At 41.4% G+C, this 12322-nt stretch overlaps 1 protein-coding gene across 1 annotated transcript in view; it reads right to left on the bottom strand.

Annotated features, from left to right (window-relative positions):
* Positions 1 to 10977, bottom strand: part of dlc1 (DLC1 Rho GTPase activating protein) — a 67896-nt gene extending 56919 nt beyond the window's left edge. The window contains exons 1-3 of the mRNA XM_060864667.1: positions 9954 to 10977; positions 9530 to 9594; positions 7281 to 8666 (exon numbers count right to left, since the gene is read on the bottom strand). Coding sequence (XP_060720650.1) covers positions 7281 to 8600 — 1320 coding nt within the window. The 5' untranslated portion in view covers positions 8601 to 8666; positions 9530 to 9594; positions 9954 to 10977. The remainder of the gene's footprint in view (positions 1 to 7280; positions 8667 to 9529; positions 9595 to 9953) is intronic.
* Between the last annotated feature and the right edge of the window lie 1345 nt (positions 10978 to 12322).

Raw genomic sequence — 12322 nt, forward strand, 5'->3', positions numbered from 1 at the left:
ACACTATCACACACACACACACTCTCACACATACACACAGACACTCTCTCTCACACACACTCTCTCTCTCTCTCTCTCTCTCTCTCTCTCACACACACACACACACACGTCTTAGCACTAACCTTTCCTCTGACATTTCAGCTGTGTGTTTAATAAAGCCAGAGAGCTGGTGTCTGGATTTAAATCCTGAAGTGAAATCATTTCTACATCCTGCAGCACTTTATGTTATTTATTCAGCACTTAAATCTAAAAATGCTGAAACATCCCTGAAGCTACAAGGATCGTTTCTAGAAGGTAAACTAATCTGGCCGTGTCATGGAAGGAAAGAAGTAGTGAAAATGAACAGCTTTGCATATGAACCGAAGAGCTCACGGTTTCTCAGTATGAACACAAGGCTCAGTATTTAGTGCGTGGAGAATAAAATACTGTCATTCCTGCTGTTTAGAGATATTGTTTAAAGTATTATAACAAGAGTTAGACTGCATTTCTATAAAAACAGCTCTTTGGCTCCTCCTACTGGAGCTGTTTAGTTTATTTCAAGTTATATGTTGATTAATTGCACAGTCCTGGTAGTGACATCACCATGTCAATCATCTTCACCATGAAAACATCACGGTTTCACAAGAACAAGGTGGCTTTAATCTTCTTCACAACAAGGTGGCGTTAACGTCCTTGCAACGAAAGGGCAACTCCTTATGTTCCCACAATGAAGTTCAAAATCAAATGTCCTTATACTGGCTCAAAGTTCCTCACAAAGAGAGAGCAGAAACAAATGTTTCCTACAACAATGTCCTCAAAAGTAAATATGGCAACAAACGCCCTAACAGTAATATAACAAGAATTGCATTCCAACACATGATCACATCATCAAAGTGCTAATGACAGATGGCCTCACAATCACGCTACTCAAAATCCAGGACCTCACCATCCAGGACCTCACCATCACCATCCTGGACCTCACCATCCAGGACCTCACCATCCCACTCCTAACAATCCAGCTACTCAAAATCCTGGACCTTACCATCCAGGACCTCACCATCCCACGCCTAACAATCCAGCTACTCACCATCCAGGACCTCACCATCCAGGACCTCACCATTCCACTCCTAACAATCCAGCTACTCTAAATCCAGCTGCTCACCATCTAGGACTTCACTATCCCACTCCTAACAATCCAGCTACTCAAAATCCAGGACCTCACCATCCAGGACCTCACCATCCAGAACCTCACCATCCAGGACCTCACAATCCAGGACCTCACAATCCAGCTACTGAGCTTTTTAATGATTATGGTAATGGAAGATACTAATGGGAAAAAGGACAAATAAAAAAAACTGTGTGTGTGTGTGTGTGTGTGTGGGTGTGTGTGATGCTGTAGTTAAACAACATTCTGTACTTGCACAGCATCCTGAGAAAAATGGACACACTTCCTACCAAAGCACTCCATATAGGATTCCATTAGGAAATGGCTCAGTAATAAAATTGACCGAATCTTGCAGGACTCTGATGCTTTTACACCAAAGAGGCAGAAATCCATTTTTTAGACCAAAAGCAAAATAATCATTAGTGTGAGAGCGAGTGAGTGAGCGAGCATGTGGGCAGAAGGGATGCTGAAATTTTGACCCAAAGTCATTAAAAGAAAGAGCCCACGGTCTCAGTAATGGCCTCGTGACTCATATGCAGAGTCAGGAAGATACTATGAGTGAAATTCTCTCTTTATTCTCATCATTTATCAGATAAAACATGCAAAATGATCAAAAGTCTATTAAGAGTAAGACTTTATATTAGGTGTGATCTTGTCAAATACAGATAATCCTCACCTAATGACACCTAGATGATTCAATTCATCTGTCTTTCTTCAGGATCTTACTCGCAACACGTTCCTCGTGTGTGTGTGTGTGTGTGTGTGGTGTTAGCGGTATGCTAGTAGTTGCTATTCCTACTTAAAAACCTTTTAGATATTGATCAGAAAGAGTGGGAAGAAATGTGATGAGAGAAAGTATGTGATGTGTGTGTGTGTGTGTTTGTGTGTGTGTGTGTGTTTGGCGCCCCGGCCTCTCACCAATCCTCTGTAATATCTTGTGACGGCTTGTACATTTATTTCCCATTTAGCGTTGAATTAGCCTGTCAAAGCTATTGGATTTGCTGATGCCAGGCAGTCTTGTGGTGTGCAGCTGATTTACCACACACACACACACACACACACACACACAGTCCAAGTCTAAAATAAATGCTAGCTGTGTGTACTGCCAATAAGCAGGCAACACGTTAGAAAAGCAACAATAACAGCAATGCTGACTAGCGCATGTTGGCGAATTTGAAAAAGAGCATTCTTTTTTTTTCCAGAACTTCAGCCCTTGTTTATTTATTTGTCATCAGCTTGTCATGGCAACATTCCAAGAGTCACTTCGAGCCCAAAGAGTTCTCACAATTATGCGTATCCCATGATTCCCCTCTCTTCCTGTTTCCCAGGAAAATCTTTGCTGGTCATAGTCTGTGGGGAGAAACATCATGTCTGCAAGCTGAATTGAATTAACTGCCCAGATCATATGGGTTAGCTAGTTAGCATTACAAGTTAATATACAAGTTCCCTCTCAGAAATCCCTCATTTTTAGCTCACATTAGCCAGCTGGCTACAGTGCACTGATTCATCAGATTCTTGTCAAGTTTTGTTACCAAGCTGTTTAGCTTTAATTAAGTTTGCAAATTATTTTAAATTATTCTCTCAGAAATTGTTTCAGGTAAGATGATGTTAGCTAGCTGGCTAACACTATTATGAATTTAGAACATTCCTGAGCAAAAACGTCTTCTGACAAAAACCTCTTAAATGTCCTATAAACTGTTTGCTGGCTAGCTGTGGAAGCAAGAACAAAAATCCTCTCAGAAGTCTGTTCATATTTGCTCAGGTTAGCTTACTGTCACTTACACGGAAGTGAAATCTAAACATTTCTTTCAGATTGTTAGCGTGTCAGGTTACATTAACTAGCTCCTCTTAGATTAGCCTGATTGAGCTAGCTAGCTCACACTTCTCAATTCTGAATACTTTTAAAATAATGCTTTAGGTTCTATTAGCATTAGCGGTTAAGATTAACTATTATTGGCTTGGTTTTATCATGTTAGCCTATTTCAACTAGCACGTTTGTGTTTAATGTTTACGCACAAAAACTCATCTGAAATAAAAATTCATCCTCTAATTCCATTCATGTTAGCCTAGGCAAGCTAGCAGGCTGACGTTAGCAGTAACGTTCTGACCTTTCTAATATTCCAAAACATCCTTTTAGGAAGCAGAAATAATTCACACCCATTCTGTGGCTTATACTGTAATCTACAGAGCGACTCTTCTGGACTCCGGGGTTCGTCTCCACACGCTGCTGATCAGCTCCAATAATGCAGGAAATTGTCGCATCAGGACCTAGCGTGCATGTGCTGTCAGTGTTATTATAATAATAACTAGGTGTTTCTTATCTCAAACCACGACTAGGGGAATTGTTCTGACCCCATTTGGTTCTGGATCTGAAAAGTGAATATAAATTTCCAGGAGAAACTGTAAGAGGAGGAAAAATAAATAAACAAATGTCACTGTACATGCTGTCATGCAGCATGAGGCACGCTATCGTGTAGAACACTAAGACTCTAGTGATTAGCATTTTAACTGTATGATAATAATTTACTTTTCTTTTAACTTCATATTGAGTTTGTATGCTTTCCTAATTTTGTTGAGTGTTTTAAAGCCTATGACCATCTGTCTCTCAGTGGGATGGAAACTGTGTGTGTGTGTGTGTGAGTGAGAGAGAGAGGATGTTGGGAATTCTACATCGTTCCTCGCCGAGCTCTTCACGTTTCATAGTCTTACACTCTGAAGGAAAACATGATGAATCTGGTGCATATTTGGTCTCTTAGTCAAAGAAATATAAGCAGAACATCAGTCTTTCATTCTGTTAACAAATGAAAGATAAGAAACTTATGCTAAGCGCAAAGTAACCTTGAGTGAGAGAGGGAGAGGGAGAAACTTTTACCCTAGCCACCTTGTTAGCGGATGAGACAGCTAATTAAATTACAAGAATGTACAACAAAGCAATAAAGCGGCGAGGCAAAGGTCCGACGTGGCTAGAAACTAATACATGTCTTTCACATGAAATTCCAATTTTATCAACTTCATATTGAATTCTAGTTAATGAAGTAAATGCTAAATGCTGCAGCTAACCTGAACATGAGAAATGGTGATAATTAGCTTGGGTCTAAACCTTAAAAACATGATCCTGTTAAATTGATTTGCAATTAAAGGAAGCAGCTACCAAAAGAATGAGAATAGAAACTAGTATTTTACTAATCTGTAACTTTTCATACAAGCTGAAAGGAGAAAGAATCTTGGTGTAGATGTTTGTCTGGTGTACGGTGAGAATATTAAACTAGTTAGTTTATATACCATGAAGTGAAGAAGGGTTTGGAAGGGTTTGTCTAGTGTTTGGACAATGATCATCACAATCCTGAGGGATCTACTGGATTCCATCCAGGATCTTCTACATTCTCCGGAATAACTATAAATCTCAAGCTAGCTAACATCAGTTAGAAGATTCTAATCACATGAACTGATTTGATCCAGTTCATATTAAACTTAAGCTCCGCCTTCTTGTTGACCAGGAAGATATCTTCACGTTACAAAAAAATAATAATAATAAATGCAGGCAAAGAAAAAAATTATATAAATTAAGCAACAGGTATCTGCAAACACATCCCCCAGCGACATCATTATCAGAAAATCGAAACAAATCTGCTTCAGCAAATTCCACCAGCTGAAACTAAAAGTGCCAAATGGACGGGAAAAAAACCCCAGAGAGCTCATTATGGAACGTACAATTATTGCTATTACTCTCATCATCATCACTCCAGCTTCGTTAGTTTCATTACCTCTCTCTCTTTCTCACACACAGAGGCTGAGGAAACGCAAACACAATGGAATCCATACGCATTCAATATTAAGAGTCATTTCTGCTTAGTTAAACACACACACACACACACACACACACACACACACACACCTCCATCAGAGATGTATAATCCTGAATGAAATGGGTTTTATTCACTGAAAGAAATGAATATTTATGAATAAATACTAATTCTTCACTGAAGCTAAAGTGAAAATTGACGGTATTACGAACACCCTGAAATCCAGAGAAGTTCAACTCGAAGTTCTTATAGGAACAGATACATAAAAGGTAAAACTTGATGCTGTAGGAATTTTTATTTTTAAACCCTAGTCATTAGTTGATAGTTCTAATGAAGAGCAATTGAGTTGTTCCTTACGTAGTTTTGTTGTTTAACACTTTTGACTGACGCCACAGACTTCAAACAGATTTGATGCCTTCAAAATAAAGGTGCCCTTCTTTGTCTGTTCCGTATGCCGTTGTTTATATGAATTCAAAGCTAATCCACATCACCTTGTTATTTTGCATGGTTTCAGGCTTGAAGAAATAGAAGGCGTAAATATTCCCACATAAACGTTGTAGAAGTTGGAGCACATCTGCCTTTAAAAACTAACACTTCCTGTTGGCCATCATGCCTCAACGCAAATCCTTGAGGTACTGCTTCTCTGGCTGTACATAGTAAATCCTTTAGTCTAATGGCTAAAACTCTCAAAAAACTTTCAAACTTAGAAAGAATCCGTTATAATTTATTCTTGTTTGTCCAAATTCCCTTCGTCTCCTGAGTCCTGATGCCTGGGGACTCCATAAATGGCCTTGTTACTCACAAGAAACACAACACATTGACTTAAAGAATTCGACCAATTATCCTTGAGCTTAAAACTCAAAAATAAGTGGCAGTTATTTAGCACAGTCTGTTGTGTTTGGGACGGTTTCTCGCTAAAGGCTAACAGGCTTTGCTTTCTAAATAATGGCTGTGCTTTGGAGTAAGTCCCTAGAGTGGGAGGAATATGTCAGGGTAAACAGACGGAGCAGACCAACGCTGGCAGAAACAGAAACCTACTGGACTTAGACTGCAGCTTGAGATGGTAAATGCTATGATGCTTACAAAAGGATAACACAAATACACACACTCATCACACATCTTTAGCTCCAACTTATATCTTGTAACATTGGTCCTTTCAAGGTTAGAAACTTTTCCTGATCCCTCAGGCCACTGATGCAAGCACACGCAATGATGTCAATGTTTTTCAACTGGCTAGCAGCACATGATTGGTTACATACAACGACTTGCGTGTTTGTGGAGCCTAAAGAAAGACTGATTCTCAGGAACAAATCATTTTTGTGAACGACAAAAAATAAATAAATAAATAAATAAAAAATGAAAATGAAATAAAAAAAGGGGGGGGGGGGCACGGTGGCTTAGTGGTTATCACGTTCGCCTCACACCTCCAGGGTTGGGAGTTCGATTCCCACCTCCACTTTGTGTGTGTGGAGTTTGCATGTTCTCTCCGTGCCTCGGGGGTTTCCCCCGGGTTCTCCGGTTTCCTCCCCCGGTCCAAAGACATGCATGGTAGGTTGATTGGCATCTCTGGAAAATTGTCCGTAGTGTGTGATTGTGTGAGTGAATGAGAGTGTGTGTGTGTGTGCCCTGAGATGGGTTGGCACTCCGTCCAGGGTGTATCCTGCCTTGATGCCCGATGACGCCTGAGATAGGCACAGGCTCCCCGTGACCCGAGGTAGTTCGGAAAGCGGTAGAAAATGAGTGAGATGATGAGTGACAAAAAATAAATAAATTCTGCAAGTATGTGAGAAAGGCACTCTATCAAAACATAGAGTTTCAGGTAGTACTCATGCTTTCTGAGGCTCCTCAGATTCTCACACAATAAGACGAATAAAGCTCAAAGGAAAAAATAACATGGTGACTCCAAAATTGGATTTTTATGGATGTGCACTAAAATTAATAGGATACATTAAAAGTAGAACGGTTCACCTGAGGCAAAAACTTACCATCTCATTTTCCATACAATTATATTCATGCACGTGGTGCGTGTGGAACGGAGAATATGAGCTTTTTAGTTGCCGGAAGGTTTGTACAGGAAGGTCAAACCAGTAGATTAGCATGCGTAGGTGTGCTAAATATCACTTTACTTGTTTAAAGCAGAATCTTAATAATTACTTCAATCTCCCACTGATTTGACTTGGACCCTAGAGACTATAGATTACTGATACAGCCGGAAGGTGCAATCCTGCTCCTGAGGATCTCATCAACATATCTGTTCTATTTAACCCAGGTTCCTATGAATTCCTGAATGTCAGAGCTCATTATGCCTGGCTAAAAAAATCAGAGTATCTTACCTTCTGTGTTCTGAGCCTGACAGGAACTTCCTGAGGTTTGGGGTCATCCTCATCCATATTTGGATTCATCTGAAGAATCATCACATGATGAGAGGTTTCCATTCTGCTTTTAATTGAAGTCTCAGACTCTGGTGAGGTCAAGGCCATGTTCCTTTGGAAGTTTCCTAAAATTCCTGCCTCCTTCTGAATCTCCATTTCTACAGAACTGCCTTTATTGTTTCCAGCACCCTTAAGACCCATTAATGTTGTGGTAACGTGGGGGCCAGGCATGTCCTCCATCATCGGAGTCAGCACTTCCTCCCCCAACTCTGTAAAGGATAACTCGGGAATTGTGTCCAGTTTGGTGTGGCAGTCTCTGTATGTGTCAGGATTACTAGTACTTCTAGATTCGCATGAGGAAAACTCGAGTTCTGTGTGTTCTTTAAGGTTGTGAGCCTGCAGAACATCTTCACTTGTGACTACCTGGTCATTTGGAATGTTAGAATTGAGGAGAACAACATTATTCTTGAGTATTTGAGATTCTTCAGACTGCTTGATCTCTGTGGTCAGGGCAGTATTTGTGATGGCATCATGAGGTACAAGCGAAACCTCCGGATCAAATGTATCATTGACTGTTGCTTCTACTCCTAGCCTCATTACCTGTTGGTGATGTAGCAGACTTGCTTCTACTACCAGATCACCACTGTTACCTTCTACTGTTGGCTCACTGCTTGTTGCAGGCTTTCCTGTCAATTCTGTTGCCACATCAATGTTTACTTTAGCATTATCTTTGGAGGCATACTTGGTTTCTGCTTCGGTTGTAGAGCAATCTAGATTCTTGGCCTGTTCTTCTGCAGAATTTGTTGAAGAATTGCCAGAGGATGTGGCCATAGATTTGCTAGTGATCTTTTCATCGGTCTCATCAAAGCTTTTATAAAGAAAGTGATTGGAAATGGGTGCTGAACAGTTGGGACTTGATGGACAGTCTTTCAAGTGGATATTGTCTTCATCTGCCTTTGATTTCCTGACCTTAACAAAAGTGTGACCTTTGGTAACTATTTGGCTGTTACCTTCATAGCTAGCTGTTATACCCTTGAATGTACCAGATAAAGTTCTCCTCTGGTTCCTGTCTTCCCCAGGACAGCTATCAAAGCCAGGATGATGACGGCAGCATTCTGGCATGGATGCGCATCTCTCACGCTGCCTGCGACCTGCGGGGGAACCAGTCCCTCCAACACCGGCATGGCAACAAACTAGGTCAAGGTCATCATAGCTGTACTGTTTCCTCGAGTGTGGGGTTACATGATCCTCCCAGCTCCTTGTGCGCAAGGCTACAGGCATGGCCAGTGACCTCTGTTATTCCATAGATCCCTGCTACAGGCACCCACACAAAGTTCTAAAGCAGACCTGAGGGGAGGGGGGAGCAGAAGAGAGAGACAGTTTCATATTATTCCGAGATGCCTTCCAGTCTCTTGTCCATAAAAGCTGACAAATTTAACAGATGTCAGATGTGAGCATAGCACTTAACGTCAAGTTTAATCATCCCCATCGTCCCTAAGTGGTCATCAACAGCTATTCAAAAAGAACCACAAGAGCTTTCTGCAATTCTGTGCTATTTACACATACCCAAACTCTGACCCAGTTATCTCCTGATATGACCCTTAAAATATAAGGCAGTACACAATAAAGGGTTCATTCATGATCCAGTGCATAAACAAGAGACACGAGACAAGCCAGACAGGGTTTAGTCACTGCAGAGTGGCATAAACACACTCTGTCGGGCAAGGAACACAACAATGTTAAGATATGAGCTAGAATCATGGTTTTTATAATATTTCAGTTTAGAAAAATGTTCCTCCAGATTATGCGGTCATGGTTGTCACTTATTTATTTATTTCTTTGTTTGTTTACTTATTTTTTAAAATGTATTTCATATTCACACAAAGTTACCAACCATTTTGTAAAAAGGTTTAAAAAAGAGCAACAAATCTAGGAGAAATCCATAAATCAAGACATATTGCACTAGGACAAAAGTAATGGCACCTTACAAAATGAGGACATCAAGCAATGTATAATAAGAATATTTAAAAAAAAAAAAAAAGAAAAGGGAGAAATGAATAATGTTTTTACATCTGGTAAGAATTTGTACTTTGTGATTTGGCCACAAGAGATATACTGTACACACATACAGTATTTAGTAAAAGATTGCTCAATGAAACTTGAAACTAATGCGGAAAAATATTTGTGTGTGTATGTGTGTGTGTGTGTACCCTGTGATGGACTGGCATCCTATCCAGAATCTATTCCCAGGACAGGCTCTGGATCCGTCGCAATCCTGTCAAGAACAGAGTGACGACTGAAGATAAATGAATTAAAAAAAAAGAATAGAAAAAAATAAATAAAAAGTGCTCCAAAAATGCGTCCTTCTGCAAATCTATAGAGTCACTGATCCCTTTACGACCGTTCAATCAGGTGAATATTTCACTTCCACCCCCTCGATAGTAGAAATGTAACGCTGCACCACTCTGTACTACTTAACCTCCACATGAAAACTAACTCCACATCAAAAGTTTGCGAAATTAACTTTCCAAAGAACTGGGCTGACAAATGAGAAGGCAGCTGAGCTTCACACTGCAACAGCAGGAGCTCGTGATGTTCTTGACATCTCTGAGGATTTAGCGGTTAGCGACTTACACGCAGATGATCTCAAAGTTGGCGGTTAGCGGCCGAGGGAGTCGTTCCCTAATCAGAGCGTTCCTCTCACATCTGGAGAGCGGAATCTCTCTGCAGGGAACATCTGGTTACTTGGTTGATCCCAGGAGGAGGTTGTTCCGTTTCTTTGTCAGATTATATGCAGAGCTATTCATGACTGTTCATGGCTACTGAAGGAGACAGAGATATAAAATGAAGCGGATTTCTGTAGCGTGCTTCCTCAGCACTTGTTTTTTCTCCTCGCTGCTGTCTGTCACTCTGATGGTCAGTGATGTTTGGTCCTGGTGATGGTACGGCCTGTTACCCACTGTCCTCACCAGGGTGGTGAGATCACTCTTGACACAACCGTCCCTGTTGTGGAGTCATCTGGGTCACTGGGAACGCAAGCATCCAGGGCGAGCTTTTTACAGCTCGGTTGCGGAGCAGAAAAGCATTTTTTAGCAGAAAAGAAAACAGAGAACTTTGTTTCAGCACTAAACAAATTATTACTGTTCAATCCAGACTTCAGTGAATGGAAGTAATTTGCGTCTTTTAGCTCTTCATATGTAAAACTTCCACAAAGTCAAAGGTTCTTTCCGTTCCTCGACCTCCTGATCCCATCTCCTCCGTTTCAATAGACTTCCCTGATCAGGTGCGGTGGCTGTTTTCGACTAGGCCACAGACAGGCAGAGGATTATCAAAAAAGGGAGGAATAAAGCCTGAGCGAATCGACGCGAGATGCAGCGGCAGCAGCAGCAGACACTCATCTTGATCGTATTAGCGGGTTTTAGCTGACGCAGATATGACTGCTCTCTTCCTCTACTGCTCCATGCTCTCTAGACAATTTCCAAGACTGAGTCATGTCTTTCTCTTCCTCTCCCTCTCTCAGTCTCTCTCTTCTTGCAATCTCTGTCTTTTTTTTATTTGCAGTCATCTGCTTATTCTCTCTACTTTCTGCCCTCTCTGTCCTCCCACAGATTTCTCAGAGTTCACTACTTCCCCTCTCTCTCTCTCTCTCTCTCTCTCTCTCTCTCTCTTTCTCTCTCTCTCTCTCTGTTTGACGTCTGCGAGTTGGTTTTGATTAAAAACAGGCACGTCGTCATGTAAAGGTCTACGACTCTGGGCCAGCTTGTTGGTGGATTGCTGCAATGTTTTGGCTCCTGACCTTTTGTTTGCAATATTTTTTTCTTCTCGTCCTAAACAGTTGAACCCTGTAACTGTACAAGCATCCTTATGCAAACTGTCAAATATGAAAAAAATAAATAATTAAACCGTCTCGACGTTCTGTCACAGACATTCCTGGAGTACATGCCAGCCTGTGAAAACACAAAACTTGGGAGTGGCGTCTTTTAGACAACTTACTTTTTTCTACACATCTGGGTAAAGGAGGCCCTTGGAACCGCTGTAACAGTGACTCAACTGTGTCTTTAGGCCTCTGCTAAGGAAAACAAGGTCTAGTGCTTTTCTCTCAGTGTTTAGCTCTTTCATTCCCTAATATAGACATGGTGTTTGACAGCTAAGCACTCTCTCTCCCTCTCTCTCTCTCTCTCTCTCTACTTCACAGTGTCTCTCTCTCTCTCTCTCTCTCTCTCTCTCTACTTCAGTGTCTCTCTCTCTCTCTCTCTCTCTCTCTCTCTACTTCACAGTGTCTCTCTCTCTCTCTCTCTCTCTCTCTCTCTCTCTACTTCAGTGTCTCTCTCTCTCTCTCTCTCTCTCTCTCTCTCTCTCTCTCTCTCTACTTCACAGTGTCTCTCTCTCTCTCTCTCTCTCTCTCTCTCTCTCTCTCTACTTCAGTGTCTCTCTCTCTCTCTCTCTCTCTCTCTCTCTCTATTTCACAGTGTCTCTCTCTCTCTCTCTCTCTCTCTCTACTTCACAGTGTCTCTCTCTCTCTCTCTCTCTCTACTTCACAGTGTCTCTCTCTCTCTCTCTCTCTCTCTCTCTCTCTCTCTCTCTCTCTCTCTCTCTCTCTCTCTCTACTTCACAGTGTCTCTCTCTCTCTCTCTACTTCACAGTGTCTCTCTCTCTCTCTCTCTCTCTCTCTACTTCACAGTGTCTCTCTCTCTCTCTCTCTCTCTCTACTTCACAGTGTCTCTCTCTCTCTCTCTCTCTCTCTCTCTCTCTCTCTCTCTACTTCACAGTGTCTCTCTCTCTCTCTCTACTTCACAGTGTCTCTCTCTCTCTCTCTACTTCACAGTCTCTCTCTCTCTCTCTCTCTCTCTCTCTCTCTCTCTACTTCACAGTGTCTCTCTCTCTCTCTATCTACTTCACAGTGTCTCTCTCTCTCTCTCTCTCTCTCTCTCTACTTCACAGTCTCTCTCTCTCTCTCTCTCTCTCTCTCTCTCTCTCTCTCTCTCTACTTCACAGTGTCTCTC

Source organism: Tachysurus vachellii, chromosome 2, assembly GCF_030014155.1.
Source record: "Tachysurus vachellii isolate PV-2020 chromosome 2, HZAU_Pvac_v1, whole genome shotgun sequence".
NCBI classification, from domain to species: Eukaryota; Metazoa; Chordata; class Actinopteri; order Siluriformes; family Bagridae; genus Tachysurus; species Tachysurus vachellii.